This window comes from Chenopodium album, chromosome 21 (genome assembly GCF_948465745.1).
Source record: "Chenopodium album chromosome 21, dcCheAlbu1.1, whole genome shotgun sequence".
Lineage (NCBI taxonomy): Eukaryota > Viridiplantae > Streptophyta > Magnoliopsida > Caryophyllales > Amaranthaceae > Chenopodium > Chenopodium album.
In genome coordinates this window covers 11,851,016-11,871,769 of record NC_137854.1, presented here as the reverse complement: position 1 = coordinate 11,871,769, position 20,754 = coordinate 11,851,016, and the positions used below count along the sequence as shown (strand labels likewise).

The 20,754-nt window shown below is 34.0% G+C and overlaps 1 protein-coding gene across 1 annotated transcript; it reads right to left on the bottom strand.

The window, feature by feature from the left end:
- Positions 1-1,211: 1,211 nt before the first annotated feature.
- LOC145600410 (uncharacterized) lies at positions 1,212-20,306 on the bottom strand. The gene is made up of 2 exons (XM_081656307.1): positions 20,069-20,306; positions 1,212-1,750 (listed from the first exon to the last, which is right to left on the bottom strand). The coding sequence occupies exons 1-2, from the start codon at positions 20,304-20,306 to the stop codon at positions 1,212-1,214; spliced, it is 777 nt and encodes a 258-aa protein (XP_081512433.1).
- Between the last annotated feature and the right edge of the window lie 448 nt (positions 20,307-20,754).

Genomic DNA, 20,754 nt, shown 5'->3' with positions numbered 1-20,754 from the left:
CATATGCATTGGTTCATTTTTTGAATGCGTATGAACATAAGCATTTTAGAAGGTTAACATATGGATTTCAGAAAGTAGTGATCATAAACATTTTAGAAAGTTTACAAAAGCATTTTAGAAAGTTTACTTAAGCATTCAAAATATGAACATAAGCATTTAAGAAAGTGAACATATGCATAAAAAATATGAACATACGCATTTCGGAAAGTGAACCCAATCAAACAAAATATGAACATATGCTAAGGTTACCTAAAAGCTAAGTGAACACAAGCTTTTCAGAAAGTGTATGAACATAAGCATAAAATATATGAACACATTATTTCAGAATAGATATATGAACATAGGCATGCTTTTTAGAAAGTGGACATAAGCATAAAATATATGAACACGTGCATTTCAAAAAATGAACTTAACCGTTGAATATATGATCATGCTAATTGTTTTCCTTAGTAAATTCATAAAGAATATGAACAGAAAATTTTACTAATTAACATAAAATTTTCGAAGAATAATAGAGTTTCGAAAAATCCAGATAAAAATCTACATAAATTCGGACAAAAATCAGTGAAATCTTACCTTTTCTTGGGATGATCCTGTTGATTTTGCATGCATCTCTTCTCGTATATCCATTGTTGATGTTTCAGATTTGAGTGAAGTAAAATCATGTAGAGGAGAGAGAATGAAGTTGGAGAGAGAAAATTAGAGAAATTAATTGCATATATTTTTGAAAAATTAAATGAGAGAGAAGTAAAATGGTTTTTTTTAAGAAAAAGATATATTGAAAGCCAAAATATGGCGGTTGGGAAGTGGGTCGCATTTTCGTTTGGGCAAGTTTTGCAACTGGGCTTCTTTATTGGGTTAGTGTTGCATTTATCCTAGGTGCATAAGGTTGCATGTAAGATCAATTGTATATAACTAAATATTCCACGAAAGGGTGAATGAGATTTCTTGATACCACCATGTTAAACCAAAAACCAGCTCAATAACCAATTGGTTATTGGTGTAGTGGTGATAATTGAGACTACACTTGGTAGTTGGTAGGGAGGACCGATGTTTGATCCCCCGCAATTAAGGATGCATGAAAGATCAATTGTTTGGAGTGAAGTTGTTTATGGACTTGTTGTTTCCCTTCTTCTTAGAATTTTTCCTGTTTTAGACACATTCAAAGAAGACTCTACAAGATTAGCTTTAGAAGAATTAAGAGATAAATTCTAAAACTTATCCTTAAGGCGATTAGCCTCTTCGGTTCTCATGTGGCTAATAAGCTCTTGAAGAGTCATATCCTTCTTCTTGTGCTTTAAAGAATTCCGGTAGTCATTCCAAGAGGGAGGGAAGTTCTCCAAGAGGACATTGGCTTGAAGAGTCTCACACATCTTCATGCCTTCACCAAGAATTTTGGTCACCATGTTCTCATATTCATGGACCTGAGACATGATAAGCTTCTCATCATCCATCTTGAAATTAAGCCATTTTCCCACCACATACTTCTTTTTCTCGGCATCATCCGCTCCATACTTTTTCTCCAAAGAGTCCCAAATGGCCTTGCTTGACCTGAAATTGACAAACAAATCAAACAAAGTATTGTTCATATGATTGAGGAGATGACCACGAACAATATTGTTGTCCTTTTCCTTTTTCTTCAAAGCCTCAGTGATGGCCATCGGAATGGGATCCGTTACGGTTTTGGCTGCTTCTTCCGGCTTCTCCAATATTTCAATGACATCTTCATTTAAGATATAATCTATTTCCTCTTGTTAAAAAAAATAGTAACTTTTATGACCACCTCTTATAATTGTTACCATCAAAAGGTTCCAACTTAGAGAGGTTGGGAAGAGACTCACGATACTATTAGCAATAAACATTATTTCATTTTCAAATTGTTGTAAATAAAGGAGTAGTCTATTACAAATAGTATAATAATATTAAGCAAGACTGAAAAATTGATCTCACAAAAAGGAGTGAGTATGGTGTGTTGTGAAGCAAATTCACTGACTTGAAAACGAAATTCTGACGCAACCGGGGTGCTCAATTGTATGTGTCGGCAGGTTCCCTAAGGTTAACACACCACTTCCACTCAAAGGCACTTTTGGGTGGAAGGTTAGAGCCAAGTAACTTATGCCCAATATATAGTATGTGTTTAGCTTGTGTTTGATATGTATTTCTTAAGTGTATGTAACATAATAAAGACTTCTTCTATTTATAGAAAAACATAGAAGAAGAATCCCATCAAACGTCAAGGGAGATGAATAATCAAATTGATGGTGGTAATTAATCACCTTTAACATTCTCATAAAAGGGGAGGGTTATAAGAGTTACACAAAAGTATAAAGTTGGTGATTTATCACCTTAAACTTACTTAAATGAGGTGTTATGTGAGAATTATTCAATTGAAATTAAGAATGTGAAGTAACATCTTGAATTCCCTTTCTTTATTCCAACAGTGAATTCCACATGAAAGATATGGGAGATCAATCTTATTTCGTAGGGATTGAAATAAACAGGAGCAATTAAGGGTACTTTATGTCTTAAAGAAAGTATATCTTGGACTTGCTCAATGAATACTAGCTCAATAATTGCAGAAACTTAAAGTTGTCAATGGACCCGCTCTTACTTGAAACTCACTGATTTTCCTTATAAGCAGCTGAGGGCATGATTGATCACACCTATGTTCCTTCCTCTACGAAACTAGCAGATGCTCTCACTAAGCCCCTACCATCTCATCAGCATTGGAACCTTAGCTTCTTTACAAGCTGGGAGTTCAGATCAATCTCGTAAGAATGGTTCCCCATATATATTTTGATCGATGTTGTCATTGTAAGAAATCATCTGAATTAATAAAACAGTGTAATGAATCAGTGGCGGATCCAGGATTTGGGGAATGGGGGTACGAAATTAAGGATTATTAAAAAAAATTTACAAAATACAAAGTAATATGTGGAGCGTAATAATTTTTGCTTAACTAAATTTTGAGTTAATAAACCATTTAACTATTGTTAGTATATGCGTGTACTATACACCCTATCTTCCGACAACAAGGATTATAATTGACTAACTAAGGGCCTGTTCTCATTGACTGAACTCAGCTGAACTGAACTGAACTCAGCTGAACTGAACTGAACTGAACTGAACTCAGCTGAACTGAACTGAACTGAAATGAATATTTTATAAGAGAAGGAAATTAGGAGAGGAGCTGAACTGAACTGAACTGAACTGAACTGAACTGAATTGAGCTGAACTGAACTGAACTGAACTGAATTGAGCTGAACTGAACTGAATTGAACTGAACTGAACTGAACTGAACTGAACTGAACTCAGCTGAACTGAACTGAACTGAACTGAATTTCAACGTAAGAGAACAGGCCCTAAATATGTATTGTTTTTAAAAAGAGATAATCTAAGAAATCTGTTATGGTAACAATAGGTCTCTTTGATCAAAAGTACAAATGTATCGCTGGAAAATAAACATTATTGCCTAAGAGACCTGTTATTTTAACAATAGGTCTCTTTGATCAAAAGTAATACGGAGCAGTAAGGAAAATATTTCACCTAAGAGACCAGTTTTAAAATAGGCGGTCTCTTAGAATTGATACCAAAAAGCCGCGCTGATTCGGTTGTACTTTTTGGTTGTGGCGTAGTACATAACAGAGTACCAAAGAGACCGCCTATTAGATACAGGCGGTCTCTTTTTGTATCAGTTTTTTGTTTTTTGTTTTTTTCTCGCGGAATGGGGGTACAGCTGTAACTCTATGTACCCCCCTAGATCCGCCAATGTAATGAATGAACATTGAAATCAAATGGAATATCTAACCCTTGCTACTACTTTTAGGGGCCTTTTTGGTTTACCCGGGGTAAACGGAATGGAATGAACAAAAGGAATGGAAGAGAATGGAATGAAAATACCCAATATTCACTATGTTGTTTGTTTTCAAAACCAAGGGAAACAATCCCATCATCCCACTACCACACTGTAATACCCTCTATTTTTATACGTATTTTATTTAAAATGTGTATTTATAAAGGTATTTAAATAATTTTAATATTTTAATTATGGTATTTTAACTACTTATTCCATGTAAGTTGGAAATATTTTTTATAAAAGGAAAGTTTATTTAATTATATAAAAGTTGGGGTTTTATTTTAAGAAAGTATGGTTTTAGCATTTTTTATTAGGGAAGGGATTAGGAAAATTAAAAGATGAAAGTTTAGGAAAAAGGGTTGGTAGAGAAGGTATGAGGCAAATTAACTTTGCCCAGAGTGGAGAAAACCCAAGGTAAATTTCTCTCCCTTTTCTCCTTATTTTTCTTCTTTCTTTTTCTTTCTCCTTCCCCTTTCCCTTTGTTTTCGGACCACCACCGGCAACCACCACCACCGGTCGGCCGCCGACCACCAGCCACCCAGCCGGTAGTAGTGCCGGCCTGCTGTCGGCAGTCCCTGTATTCGAAAAAAAAAACTTAAAAATCTAATCTTTCTTTCTCTAATTTAATCTATACTTTAATCTAATTGTAAATTATGAGTTTTGGGATTTAATTTTGATGTTTAATTATAATAATTATGTTGATTAATTTTCAGATTTAGTTTTTAATTAAAAAGCCCCAATAAACCCTAGGTTCTTGATTTAAGAATTATTGAAAGAATATGATGTATTATGGTTTAGATCTTTGATTAAAGTGTTTTAAGACTAATTTACAGAAAGTTTTAATTAAAATAAAGTGCTGGAATTTTATGTAGAGCACTTAATATTATGTTTCTTAAAGAAATTTCAATTACCCATTAATTGGGACTTAAGTATATGGTGTTTCAAATATAATTTCAGCTTATTTTAATTAAATTATGAGGGTTTTTATAATAGTATATATTGCTGAAAATTTGTTAAGAGTGGGTTTAATACTCTATTATGATTTTAATGTGTAGGAGACTTCGAAGTAAGCAATTTCTATTAGTCGTGGCAATTTTAAGATCGTACTCAAGGTACGTTCGCGTACTTAGCATATTTTGGTGATGTAGTATCATGCTAGGCTTGATTTAAATCAATTACAAGTAGTATGATGCTAAGGTCTATGTTTGTAATTGTGAATTATTGGTGTTGGTAATTGAATTGTGAAGCATGATTTATTTGTGATGGTTTATGGATTGGGAATTTATATTTTGGCATAATTATATGGACTACACTTTTATTTATGGCATGTTAGAGTGCATGTTTAATTAAACATGTTTAATTTGGTTTGGAATATTGAAAAGGAATTTTATTATGGTTTATATAATTTTATTGATGCTTTAAGCATGAGGAAGGAGCTATATAAGTGTCTATGTACACGAAGAATAAAATGTATGTTGGTGCCTTTGTGCACTTAAGGTGTTTTTAATCACCGAGGGATAGGATTTTTGGCGCTTTATGCATTTAAGGTGTCTTTGACATCGAGGTAGAATTAAAAAGGGTTCAACATTAAATATTATATGGTCACTAAATATTCAATAATTAAATTGGTATGTTTTTTGATTGAATAATTATTGTTGATTGAATTGTTATGCTTTGAGAGTCATCACCAAGTCTACTAATATGTAAACAACGTAAAGTGAAAGAAATTACGCACTTAAACTCTTGGAACGTATATACCTTGAGTATGAACATATGGGGGGAGTTATGTGACTTTATATTTGATCATAACTTCTAATGGAGTACAAGACGCTGTACATTCCTTTTTATTTATTATTATGGGCACGAATTCCGCCACCTATGTGTGGATTTGTCGCTGGCACAGTTAGCTCCCGTGTCAGTTAACCTCAATTTATTTGGGGGAGGTAGAGTTGGAAACCCGTTCAATGCGTAATCAACGCTTAGTAAATTATTTAGTGTCTAGTTAAAGAGTCTTGATGAATATTGTGTGTGATTATTCACAGGTGCATTGAGGTAAGGGTGTGTTGATAGGTGAATGCATGTTAGTGTGTTTAATTACGCTTATGTACTCAGCTTTGCTGATTGTGTGTGTTTGTGTGTTTTGGCCATGTTTTTATCTTGGCCCTATGATGACCCATTTTTAATAGAGAGTAGTGGAAGCAATTAAGTAGAGATAAGCTTTTCAGGTACTGAAGCATATTCATGACGGGGCATGAGTGAAAAGCGAATCATGCTTATTTCCATTAGATTACGATGTGTTTTTTTCATTGACTTGGATTTGGTTTTGGATTACGTAAAGATTTGGATTTGGTTTGGTTTTGAATAAGGGCCTTAATGGTTCCAAGTTGTAGTTTGATTTTTAATTGACTTCGTTTGTTTTGGTTTTAAACTTTACTTTCGTTTGGTTGACTTTTAAGTTGACTCATTTTGAATGGTTTTGGTTTTAAGTCTTCCTCTGTGTATTTTTGATAGTTGCCTTAAACGTTTTCACGGTGGCGGTAATGTCTTAGATATTCTTATTTCGTACTTTAAAAGGGTAAAAAGAGGTATTTTAAGGAAAGGAATTTCTAGGGTGTTACACACAAAACCACCCCACAACCACCTAATTCATTCATTTTCCACCTTTTCTAGCCACCATCCGTCCACCAAACCACAAGCCGCACCTATACCGCCCTTCGCCGCACCTTCGCTGCCCTTCTCCGGCCTCGCGTAGCTCTCTCTTCCCCAAAAATCAACCCAAAAAAACCCTAGAAACATCCTAGCCCTTAGCTGCTAGGGTTTTGAGGGTGGAGGAGGGTTGAACGGTGGTTTTGCGGGGGAGAGGGAGGGATTTCTAGGGGTTGGGGATGTTTTTGTGTGAGCAGAAGAGAGTTTTACGGGGAGGGGGGAGGCGGCGAGGGTCGTAGGAGAGGCGGTGAATCGTGGGTAGTGCGGTTGTTGGGTTTCTCGGTGGTGTGTGGAGGTAGGAAGGTGGTGATGTGGTGGTGGCTAGGAAATGGGAATGGAAAAGTTTAGGGGGGTGGGGAATGAACTTAGAGGGATTTGGGGTAATGAAGAGGGGAAAGGGAATAAAAGAAATTGCTAAACAAAGATCAATAAAGGGAATTGGGCCAGTTGATTCCCATTCCCTTTCCTGATTACCCCTAACCAAACGGCCCCTTACTTCTCTATCGTGTCATTAACAGTAATTAGTTTTCTTATTAAGTATTAGTTCTTGTATCCGTTTTATCTTTAAACTAAATTAAATCAATTTATTGTAGCTATATAACTAAAATGATATTAATGAACTAATGATAGCCACATATGGTCGGGTTATATAAATAAATCTTTAAAAAGGGATATGTTCATTAGCGGATGACTTTTGAGTGGCTACAATAAAATTGTGGTCATTATAGTACATCAAATCACAACCGTTTATTTATTTAGATTAATGTGAACCGTTGATAAAATTGACTATTAGTTTTATTTTTGAAAGTTGTTGACAATAAAATCCCTATATTATATCCCATTATCGATCATTTGGTTTTGAATTCGGTTTAAAACTACAGAGTAATATTCTTGCTATTTTGGAAAAAGTATATCTGTGTACGTCATTTTCTTCTTCAACTAGTGTTAATTCTCTCTTTTTGTTAAAGCTTTTGTGCGGTTTGTTTAATTTGTATAACTGTTTTCGGTTTTTCGCCACATGATAAATTGTCGATGGTGACTTTTTTCCTTTTAAACCCATAAATTTGGATGTTTGACGCAATTGTTTAAATTAGTGTAGAAACTCTGTAACATGAGCCTTTGAGGTTTTGATTGCCTGGACAAAATCTGCTTTGCCTTCCGCAAGCTCGTCATCTGTTACTTTTCTGTCAAAATAGAATATTGTTGTCCTTTCAGTTTTTGAAAAATCTACTTATATAAATTAATTAATGGGGATGAGGATTGGATTGAAGCAACACAATTAAGAAGAATGAAAGCAAATCAAACGACATTGAGCAAGGAAAGAATTAAAAACTAATCTGTAAAAAATTGAAAACCGAATGATAGTAGATAGAACATGGGAGAAATCATCCATCAATTTATCAACAGTTCATATTAATTAAAAGAAATTAATGATTCTGATTTGATCTAATATAACGGTCACAATTTTATTGCGGCCATTTAAAATAATGCGGAACCGAATATTCGGATTTCTTTTGATAGTCTTCTACTATTAAAAAATTCATTCAGTGGGTAGATGGGGTCAAATTGAATTAGGTTTCTGAATTTCTCTGATTAATTAAGATTGGCTACAGTTTGAACGTATGACTTCTTTTTTCTTTAAAGGCCGAGTTGCTTTTGAAACCTGTAGTGGGGTAGTGCACTAGTGCAAAACGGCGGCAAATAAGCAAATTGCTGTGGATACCATTGCAGGTGACACGAAACACTTGGCAATTTTTTTTTAACAGGACTACACTTGGCAATTAAAAAGGACATAAACGTTGTCACAATGACTTTTCCAACTTTGTATTGATCATTCTGCAACTTACTGATTGATTATTCTTCCCATCAGTATTTGAAATTTTCGGCCAATGAAACATAAATTTTAGTTATTTAAAATGCGCAAAGTGATCACAAGATTAACAACCTAGACCTAATCATCTACAAGTGTCAACAAGTAATTCCTCTACAAATCTTGGGCGGAGGAAATAGTCTAATACTACGTATTGTATAACAAGTATATCATTTCATATCACTAATTATAAATTTGGATGTCGTTGTCAATTGTCAACTACAGGACAATACGGAGTGAGTAACTTCATGCTTGTCTGGAAAACTTATCAATGACTCTATAAAAATATTGTAGTTACTATTTTACTTGTGGATCTATACCCTTCACTTTTAAGGAACAAATCTTATTCATTTATTTGTTTGACCATATTTTTTATAAAACCCAAAGCAAAATATTTATGTGGTTGGGATTACATATTAAGGGTAACCCCTTACGATTGAATTACTCCTGGTCGATTGAGTAATCTTGACAAACTTTTTAAAAATTTTAATTATTGGTAATAACATTCAATTAGTGCAGCATTGACAAACTTGATAAAAAGAAATATGTCAAGTAAAAAACAGAGAAAATGTATTATTACTTACAAATATAAATAATTAATTAAAGTTGTATATTGACATATATATTAGTTAAACTATTGCAACTATTATAAAATGGGGAAGTAGGAATAAAATAATTTCATATGATGCAAGGTAAACAAAAATTAAAATACTCCACTTTTCCTCCAAAAAAAAAAAAAAAAAAGAAAAAAAAATAACTTGATGATCATTTAAAATAATAATAAAAAAATTAGTTTTGTTTATTATAAATATGACTTTGTCCATTGTTTAATTGTCAAGTCCAGCGTCGTGTCCGCTACGCTTTCATTGACTTTTATTAGTACTCGGTATATCAGTATATGTGCTCTTTCTTTCGAAAAAGTAGATGTGCTCTTATACAACTCTGTACGGCATTTACAAGGTCATTGCACATTGGAGACTAGAGACCAGAGATTACATTGACATGTATAGCGCGAAAAATGAATGGAAAACTATCCAATATTTATTCTCTTATATTCCAGGTATTCTACTATATTAACATCATTTTCTTCCCTCTCCGTCTCTCTCTGCTGTCTTTCACATCCTTGTGTAGCGAGAAACTACCACCGCTTAGCTCCTTTCCAGCCACTTTCGCAACCAAACTAGCACCCACAACTAACCATTTGTCCATAGATTTTCTTTACACTTGTATTATGCGTATTTTTTATTGAAAAATGGTTTGATATGAATATTCTTGTTGATGCATGTGGGACGAAGGACATTACATTATATGATAAGCTATATGGGGGATATGTGTATAACTCATTATGATATGCTGAATACAGTGCTTCCCATGTTTCTCAAATTCTCAATACATGCAAAAAGTGCATTTAATTTACTGTAATTGTTAATGAGTGTATAGTTAAGTCAGCTTGTTGTATGTATGTGTTATTAAGAATTTTAAGTAATGTGTTATGGAATCATAGCTTGGTGATACTCACATAATGAGAAGTATTTTGAAACATGCAGATGGTTTTTGAACTATCATCGCGTAGATATATCCAAGAGAATTTTTTGTTTATACTCGCCCAATCAGAACAGATTTCGATCTTATTGTTGCCAGGTGCTACTACAAAGTGCATAGTTTTGAGAAGATGAATTATTGTATGGTTTAGAGATGATGAGTTGAATTATTTACAAACCCAAAAGAAGATCCATCATGTACGTATGCCACACGATGAAAAAACAAACCAACGCTCCGTAAGTAATTTATTTCATAGCACGATATCAGTTTACAAAATGATTCTTCTGATAAAGATATAATTTATTTATTTATTTATTTTTATTTTTATTTTTATTTTTTTTTTTTTGGATTGATCGAATCTGATTCTCTTACAAAGAATGTATTATGCATGTATCAAGTCTAGTTTATATGATTTGATGAGGTAAATACTATGTTAAAAAAAACTATTCAACCGTCAAAGTTAACTCCAATAATTACTCTAATTAATCATGAATGACAAAACAATTGTTCATTACTACTATTAGGCCTCTAGTTGATGTAATAATTCTATTAAAAAAAAAAAAAAAAAAAAAAAACTCTAAAGTTATTGTAATAATTGTACCAGCATAAGGTCTAAAATACCAACAAACTTATTTTACAAAAGATAGATTTATCATCATTTAATTAGCATTGCTCTTGCAAGGCGTGTAAAATATTAATATTTATGTTCCTAAGTATCAAATGCTATTACATAAAATTGATGGAGTTCTTAGCTGGCTGTTCTTTGGGGGCTAGGATACATCTATCTCTACAAGGGGCTATGGGAGTGTACCTAAAAATTGGTTCTCATGCACCTGAGGGGTAGCTAAATTTACAAATGTCAGGGGAGAAAAGATGCACGCCTGCTGCACGCGCATCACCACCTCAAGTGGTTGTTGGGGCCGTAGGGGTATTGTTTTGGGGGAGGGGGAGGGGGAGAAAAGATACACGCCTGCCTCACATCACCTCCTCAAGTGTGATCTCCCAAAATTTTAGAACCTGTAGAAAAGAAATATGTGAGTACATGCTGATTATTCAATATCAAGATAGTGAGAGTTACTAGTTGATAAACAATGAATATAATAATCAAGATAAAGATTTTAATTAATTACTAGTGTTTTTTTTTTTTTTTTTTTTTTTTTTTTTAAATTTTTTTTTTTTTAAAGGTAATTAATTACTAGTTGATAAATAACAAGTTGATAATGAAGTATAGTTAGTTATACTTCATTAAAAAAAAAAAGTATAGTTAATTACAGTACTAGAAAATAGCTGATTTGCGATGGATCAATTCCGATAGACCGGTTCGTTGCAAAATTCAAAGTTTCCGACGGATTTATATTCCGTCGGATATTTCCGACGAATTCAAACAATCCGTAAAAAAATTTCGACGGAATTTCGAAATATATATTCCGACGAAATAATTAAAATTTCCGACGGATTTATATTCCGTCGGAATTTCGGACGGAAATATTTGTTGGAACATAATTTTTTTAAAAAATTATGTTCTCAATCTTCTCAGCCTTAAATATGTCACGCCTTTATTAGAGCACCAGCAGCAATGAGGATTTGTATCCTTTTAGCTCACTTTAATTTTTGTTGGCTAAAAGGTCCTCATTGATGTGTAAGAGGGGGGAGAGGATCCTTTTAAGAAGAGGAAATGATAGTTTTCTCTTAATGGAAAGGATCCTCTTACTTGGCTCTTGTGCAAAAAGCTTTAATATTTAGAAAAATTGCCCTGAATAAAAATCCCACCTTGGCCTGTCCGCTAAAAATAATCCCACCTTTGATATCAATCCGCTAGAAATGGTCCCAACCGCTCAAATAACTTGTTAACAAGTTGCTTGACACGTGTCAACCTATGATTCGTTAAAAAAATATAAATAAAATAAATTTAAAAGTAAGTTTAAATATTTTTTAACGAAAAAATAAATAAATCAATAATTATATAAAAACACCACCAGCCCAAGCTTTCCCCGCCGCCCCAGCACCGAGGCTCCGGCAGCTCAGACCCCAATGCCAGTGCCGGCATTAGCGGCGCACTGAACCACATCCCTCCCTCACGAAACCAAGCGCGCAACCACTGTCGAACCCCCTCCCCAGCTCCCTTACCCCTCCACACCCAACCCGGCCTGCCTACCTCCCTCCCCGGCATCGATGCACCAAGAACCCATCCCCAAACCCAGCTCCGGCGCACAACTTACCCCCTCACCCTCCCCTAAAGCACCAACCCTCTCCCTCACTCCTTCCCCCGCGGAAACCCAGGCGAGCCACCACAATTTAACTCCCTTAAACACAGCTCCGGCGTGCCGACCTCCTCCATCCCTAGATTCTGGCCGCGTCGATCTCCATCGTCCACCGTTTCCAGCCGCGTTGTCGAACTCCCCTGCCCCGATTTTCTTGGGTTAATGGAGCTTTGGGGTTAGGTTAAATGGTTAATGGGGTTAAAGGGTTGGGTTAATGGGAAATTAGGGTTGGGTTGGGTTAGCTTGGTGGGATTCCGGTCAGTGCAGTAGTTTCAAGTGTGGGTGGGATGGTGGTTCAAGGGTTTAGGTTGGGTGGTGGTGGGTGAATTGGTGTGGCTTGGGTGGTGGTGGTGGTTTTTTACTACTTTTTTATTTTTATTTTTTTGACTAATCAAGAAGCGACACGTGTTAATTCAACTTTAAAAAAAAATAGTTGCTCAACCGGTTCCAAGTAAAATGGGACTTTTATAGCGGAGTGGGTATAAAGGTGGGATTATTTAAAAATAATCCAAAGGTGGGATTATTTTTATCGGACGGCCTAAAGGTGGGATTATTCCGAGCAATTTTTTCTTAATATTTTTAGTTTTTGTTTTTTTTTTAAACTATTACATTAATAAATAATTATATAAATAAGAGATAGAATATGTAGTGGGGTATATGTAAATAGAAGAAAGAAAATGGAAAAGGATCCTAATTTATGTGGGAAATATTAGAGAAGGAGAATGAGAAAAAGGATTAAGATAGTGGGAATTGATGTGGAGAAAAGATAATATGATGTGTCAATTGGTGAAAAAAGAAAGGAAATGGAAAAGGATTCACCATTGTTGATAAATAAAACCCTCTTTCATCCCTTCTCTTTCTCTCTCCTCTTCCTCACTTCTCTCTTTCGTTCTCAGCTTCATTCTCACGGGTCTCTTCTCCCTCATCATGTTCTCATCCTCTTCTCTTCTCTCTCTTCCTCACTTCTGGTACTTCATTCCCAGCCTTAAGAAAATTTCCAAAACTGAAGATAAGCCTTGTTACGACGAGAAAGCTTTCGTGACGACGCCGTCGGGCCGATGTTCCCTCTTTCTCACGCCTCTCCTCTTCTTCCTCTGTTGATGGTCTATTTCATTCAAATTGATGGTTTTTATGTTCAAATTCGACCATGAAATCTCTAGATCTAGAGGTATGGTCGAAATTGATCGTATTAAACCAAATTCGATGAGAAATTACATCCATTTCGGTTTTAAGGTAAGTTTTATTTACTTTAATTTTCTTTCCTTTTTTTTTGGTTTTTGTTTTGTTAATTTTTGTGTTGCAATTGTGGTTTTTCGGCAGTAGTGGTAGTGATTTGCATTTTTTTTTTCAATTTTAGGTTATTTTTTGGGTGGTTGTTTGGTTAGGGTTGTAGATTTGGGTTTGGTTTGGGTGTGTTTGGGTGGTAGATCTAGATTTAGGTTGGTTAGGGTTAAGTGGGGTGGGTTAAGGTGGTGGATCTGGTTCGGTTCGGGTGGGTGGTTGGGTCGTTCGGTTAGGGTGGGTTATTGGGCTTCTTCGGGCAGTTGGGTAAGGGTACTGGGTTTTGGTCGTTGGAGGTGGTGATACGCCTTGGCGGTGGTACTACGGCGTGGTTTTTTTTTTAAATAGGATTTTTCGACTAAAATTCCGTCGAAAAATTTCGATAGAATTGTGTCCGTCGGAACCAGCCCCGGAAAATTTCTTCCAATGCCTTAATTCCGTCAGAATAGTGGTTCCGATGGAATTTCCGTCAGAAAAGGTAATTTTTCCTACAAAGTGTTTTGCGACAACTGCTTCCGATGGAATTTCCGTCAAAGTTTTTCCATCGCAATTTGGGTGTTTTCTAGTAGTGATTAAAAGCGAATAATTAGATAAATTAACGTGAACTGTTATTTAGTGATAAGAATTTTGGATGAAATGAGACTTTTATTTAAAGATGAATGAATATAAATTCAGCAGATACAAAATTTTTCTATATTCTTGTTGCTTCCCTATTGCTGTAACTATCTTATAAAAACTAAATGTTACAAGTTGCTATCATGTGTTTGATTTAACAATGAAAGATAAGGGGAATCAGGGGTTATAAGTTATAAGAAGGCTATGGAGAAATTGGGTGGGTAAAGGAGAAAAAATAATTGAAAATTAGTCATTAAACGTCCCTTATTTATTGCAATAATCCGGTAATAGGTAGCTTACAACATTAAGTGTTTTATAAAGTAGTTTTTTACATCTTTAAAGGAACGGTGCCACGTGGCACTCTTCAATGTATACGATACTATGTCACAATGCCACGTCACTATTCTTGCGACACATAAGCTTGCAACTTCATTTAACAAAATAAATGAATTATGATTTAATCTAGATTCGAACCCGCAACCTCCAATAAATAAAGGTTATACACTTACCATCTCAACCACTATTATCAATGTTTTAAATTTCACATAATTAACATTATATATTCCTTTCTAATTAGAGGTTATTCAATTTACTTATTCTTCACAATATTGGAAAACAAATATATGTGATGTTAAAAAAACCGTAATATCCGAGGCAATAACGCTCGGATCAAACACTAGCTATACAATCAATTGAACATAATTATCAAATTAAAGAAGTAAAAAGTACAAATTAGCAATCCGGGGCATCGCCCGGGACACACACTAGTTTAGTGTTTATAAGGTAGTTTCTTACAAAATTATACTATATTATAATTTTTATAGATTAGTGAGGATTTGTCGTCAATATTTTCAATATTGGACCTAATAAAACACAATGGGACATAAAATAGCTAAGGATGGAGAGAGTAACTTACAATGGTGTGTTAATTCACCTCATTTTTAGTTGATTTTATTTTATCTAGTCTGAAGATATATGACCTTATTAAAACTTATATTAATTGTAGTTCTAATTACTTTACACTTGGCCCCACTTAATTTGTTATAAAAATTAAATAAGTCACTATAATATACCATGTATTAAATTACAAATGGTATGATGGTGGACAAATTAGTTATAAACTACAAGTTCAATCTTTATTATTTTTTTTTGACAAAATGTTCAACTATTTGGAAGTACATGATTACTTATTTTTCATACATATATTGCTCTCTATATTTTGAAAAAAAAAAAAGGGTACAAGTTTAGATTTTTTTTTTTTCACTTTTACCACCTTTGAAAAGTATTTTTTTTATTTAATTTACCTTAAATACTACCTCCGTTAACAGTTATTTGCAACATTTACCAAAAAAAGGTGCTAACTATGATTTGCAACAAACTTATTTCTTTCCTATTTTAGTAACTTTTTTCTGTCAAAATGACCAAAATACCCTCACTTAAAAATTATTAGCACATAATACTACACATAATTACAAAACATTGTAACCTTAATCTAAGTTAATTATCCAACCCTTCCCACCCTAATAATCAGATTAATTTCAATTCATCATCTCCCCATTATCTTTCTCTCTCCTCCTTCATCTCTCAATTCATCTTCTTCATCTTTAATCTCTTTTCAAATTCCAATACATCCTTATTTGTGGGTTTCAGAGGTGGTCTGCTTGATTTGTGGTTGGATTTGGTGGCTTGTGGGTGGAATTGCAGGTGGTTCGTGGGTGGGTATTTGGTTTTTGGTTCGTCGTTTGCGGTGGTTCGTTGAAGGGTTTCAGTGATTCTTGGTGATAGTCGAAGGATTTGGGGGGGTTCTTGGTGGTTTTGGTTGGGTTTGGTTCGTGGTGGTTCTGGGTTTTGGTTCGTGGTGGTTCGTTGGGTTTTGGTTCATGGTGATTTTGGTTGGGTTCGTGGTTGGGTGTCAATGGTTTAAGTGGTGGTTTTGGGTCATGAGATTCGGTGGGTTTGGTGGTTACGGTAGGTGGTGGTTCTAGGTTTCAGTGGTTATGGGTTTTGTTTAACTTTTAATTTTTTTTTTCGGTAGGATTAATACTTAATCACATACCCTTATTTTTCAATAATGATGATTAAAAACTTTAGCCTAGGAGTTGCGTAAACCCCCTTTGTTGCAAATAACTGTTGACGGAGTTAGTAATACTACCTCCGTTTCTTATTACTTGCAACAAATGAATATTTTATATCTCACAAATAATAATACCCCTTTGTTGCGAGTAATAAGAAACGGAGGTAGTATATTGAATTCACCACCTTAAAAACAAAGTTTATTTTATTTTCCCAATGAATCTTTTTATTATTGATGCTTTATTTTATTTTTCCTTTGTATTTTTTTAAGTGTCCAATAGTGACATAACACACATGTCGATGCACAATTTTGACTATATATGTATAATTTTTAATTAATATAAATCATAATAATTCAATATTAATATTTTAAGACGATTACAATACACGAAAGTTCGTGTGAGAGGAGAGGGTGAAAAACAGGAAAGTTCGTGTGAGATGGGATGATGAAAAACACGAAAGTTCGTATAACAGAATGTGAAAACCTACACAATAATTCGTGTGACAGGAGACAATGAAAAAACCTCAATCACCAGAGTTTGTGTGAGAGGAGAGGATGAAAAACACGGGAGTTCGTGAAAGAAAATGACAAAACCTTATATATACAGGAGATCGAGTGAGAGGAGAAGAAAAAAAATGACGCTATCGAAAAGAATGACATTCTCATCAAGGGAGAGAATAAAAGAATCTCAAACACGAGAGTTTGTGTAGGAGGAGTGATCAATTGCACGCACTATTCATTATCATGAGATTGTGGATAATTCAAATTATGAAAATTTGATAATTACCATCTATTATGGTTCACATGTTAACAAATACCTCCAACAATAATTTAAATTTTATTTTACTACCAACAATTATTCAAAATATCATATTTCACCACCAATTTGCCCGAACACCCTTGCATGACATCATTCCCTTCAATTTTCCTGCTTTTTCCCCCTTTTATATATCTTGATTTTCCCTTTGTCCTTTCACTTCCATTTTCTTTCTTCTTTAATTCCCTTTATACTAGGCCACTAATTTTTTTTTACTCCAATTTGATTTCAAAATCTTAATTTCATTTCAAAACCCCCAATTTAGGTTTTCAAAAGCATAAAACAACAATGCGTACCTTTTCAACAATTATATTTAAGTATTAAAGCAAGGAGATCGATTTTTGAAACCTTAATTTTAGGGTTCATTTGGCATTACTGTAGTTTTCTGTTTTGGGTTTTATGTTTTTTAAAATCATATGATATATAATGAATCAAAAATAAGTCAAACTTATTAAAATCATGATAACTTTGAAGACTAACAATAGAAAGGTGGAAATACTTTTTTCTTGTTTCCTGCCAAACAAGCTCTTAATTTCATGATTTGATTATAGGTTTTTGCCAAAATTTGTGATGAATGAATGAATAGAGAAGGGTAAATCATGAGAAGAAGGAAAAGGAAGAAGGAAAAGTAAGGGGTGAGGCCAAGGTGATGACATCATGCAAGAGGTGGTGAATTTGGATGTTTTTTTAAAACGGTTGGTGGTAAAATAAAATAAAAATTGTTGTTGGAGATAATTACTAAAATGTAAACTACAGTAGGTGGCAATTATCAATATTTCCTTCAAATTATATAGTTTATTGTCAAAGACACGATGTAAAATTTTATTTTATTCTCCAAGTCGGCCGTTCGAGATCTAAACGCTCTGACTTGAGTGAGGGTATTGAGATATGTATATTATTATCATATAAGATATTATTGTAATACTAGGATTTTAGTATTTGGAGATAGGATAAAATATATATAAAGATATTATTCTTGTGAAAAAATATAGGTGAGCTACTAGGATAGGGTTGGATATTCCTATTGTCTATAAATGTGGCCGATTATTATGAATGGAAAATAATACAAAGAAATATATTCATTCCCTAAAATTGAACATTGGCTCACTTATGTCCCCCCAACTCCACTGCATTAATACCTGTTCACATTTACTAAACTGAACTGATTTGAGCTGAACTGAACTGATTGGAGCTGAACTGAAATGAATATTTTATGAGAGAGATATTAAGAGCTGAACCTGAACTAAACTGATTGGAGTTGAACTCAACTGATATTAAGTTAATGTGAACAGACCCTTAGTTTTGCAATTTCCCTTCTTTGTAAACATCAAATCTCTCTTTTCTTCATCTACTCTACTTCAACTTGGAGTGGCTTGGGTTTTTGATGCGTATTTACGCAGTTATTTTGAGTTTCTCGAATAAAAAACTCAATCTTTAAACCTTTCTTGGATTTTTATATGTTTATTATATGATTATAGATATATGTATTTGTTATTCTTGAGGAAAAACGAGTTAAAGAATTTTTGTGACACAAATGATAATCAAAACTCAAATCTCTCTACGGACAAAATAAAATATGGAGCTTTCTAAAAACAAAAGATAAACTAATTTCAAAACTAAATCTATCAAAATAAAAGATAAATAACTACTAAATATTTTTTATAATAACCATCCAAAGTATAACTATTATTAACAAAAGATATAATTTTAATGGCTCTTTTACGTATCCTCTAGATATGCATCAGTTTTCATGGAGATAAGAATTTATTCTCATTGTTGAATTGAAATATCGAAGGTAGAATTTCGGTGGTTTTTGGGTGGTTTTGAGAGTTAGGTGATATTTTTGGTGGTGGTTAGGTTGTTGACGAGAAATTAGTGTGTGAATACCAGTGGTGGATTACCATGAGGTGATCTGGAGGTGACTAGGTGGTTTTGAGGAGGTTCGGTGGGTTTTCGAAGGTTGTTTAGTGGTTTCGAGGGAGTTTACTTGGGTGGGCTTTGGATAAGAGGGGTAAGCTAAGGTGGTACATCGCGCCACTGACAGTCATTAGGTGGTGGCCTAGTGAAGATGTGATTGGAATTGGTGTTTTTGTGGGTCACATGTAATATAAGTCAATGCTGGAATTCTACATAAGGTGCTACTTTTTAAAAAAAATTGAAATAGTAGTTTATTTTGAAAAATTCTAATGTTAAAATGTCTTATAATTAAGATTAGAGTCTGGGTCAAAAAAAAAGAAAAAAAAGATTAGAGTCAGTGGTTTTACCGTTTCATGGTGTTCTGGAGTGTGGAAATCGAGTGAAAGGAATTACTCTATGATTGATTGTTAATAGACTACTATATAAAGAGCAGAGTATTTGAGAATTCGCTCGGCTTTGTAATAGGATATATATTATCTGAATTGATCAGATATTCGATTAATGCTAATCTCTCACCGAAGGACTTTCTTTTTTTAAAAAAAAAAACTTTTCATTTTTTATTTGTGAAGGTTGAAATCTTTTCAACCTAATTAAAGTGACGAGAATTAAAATAAGTACTATTTGGAAATTTGATTTTGCGTAATCGAATATATAATTGTTATACAAAAGCAATTTCATTTGAAATGGGGAAGTAGTGTATTGCTTAAATTAAAAATAAAATTATTAAGGCCCATTTTAATATTAGAACAGGCCCTAAATTCATTGCTACGACCCTGGATAGAAGTAGATGTCTGGTTGACTTGCTTAGCTAGTTCTTTTGCCTTCATTTATTAAACTAGAATCAAATTCTGATACAAAAAGAATTTGAGAACAATCAACTTGATAATTTGAATGCTAAATTTCACAAAAATAAACCACAGACAAATTGAATTGACAATTTATTTTTTAAAAATTGTAATTACTACTGAAAATACAAATCATAATTTAAAAATGTAAAACCCCATTTTAATTTTTTTTTAAAAAAATGAAAAACAGTGATTTAAAGATAGATGGATAAAACAGAAAATAGCATATTTAGGTTTGGAAATAAGAGATAACCTCAAACAAGAAGGAATGAAAATTTAATTACCAAGGGTAAAATATCGAGAGGATGATCCGTGCTGATAAGGATGATCGGCAGCCTCAACAGCAGAGCCAGCAATCGCCGATATTCTGGAGAAACTGTCATAGCGCAGCAAAGGGGGCTGATCCCCTGGAGGATGTGGATTTCCGGCGATGAGAGAAAATTCCGGTGATCGTCTCTGATGCTTCATCATAAAGCCTTCAGAATCTCCGGTTTCTTCTTGAACGGAAATCGGAGATTCCATTGTCACTGACATAATTCTCCGAGGGTGGTGGTAATTGATCCCTGCCGATTCTGTCGGAGGGCCAGCTTCTAAACCGGTGATTGCCTGAATTTTTGACATCAGGAGAGAGAAGAGAGAGATTGAGATAATTCAGGGAATATAGATTAAAGAAGAATGATTCAAAACCTGGCATTTTGTTTTAGTGTTGTATCCTAGTAAGAACGAAAGCACGTACTCCGTGTCTGACTTGGCTTTTATGTTTTAATATTTTTTTTTTTCAGGAATCCGCAAACACCGGAGGCAATGAACTATGACACTATTGTCACACCACTTTTGGCAGCAAACTTATTAATACTCCTAATCAAGCATGTTATTTGGGTGTTATCACACCACTTTTGAACCAACCTTTGCTTATGGTGAAGTTAACTGTAACTAGGTTGAGGCCTTTCAAGTTTTAACCGTATGACTA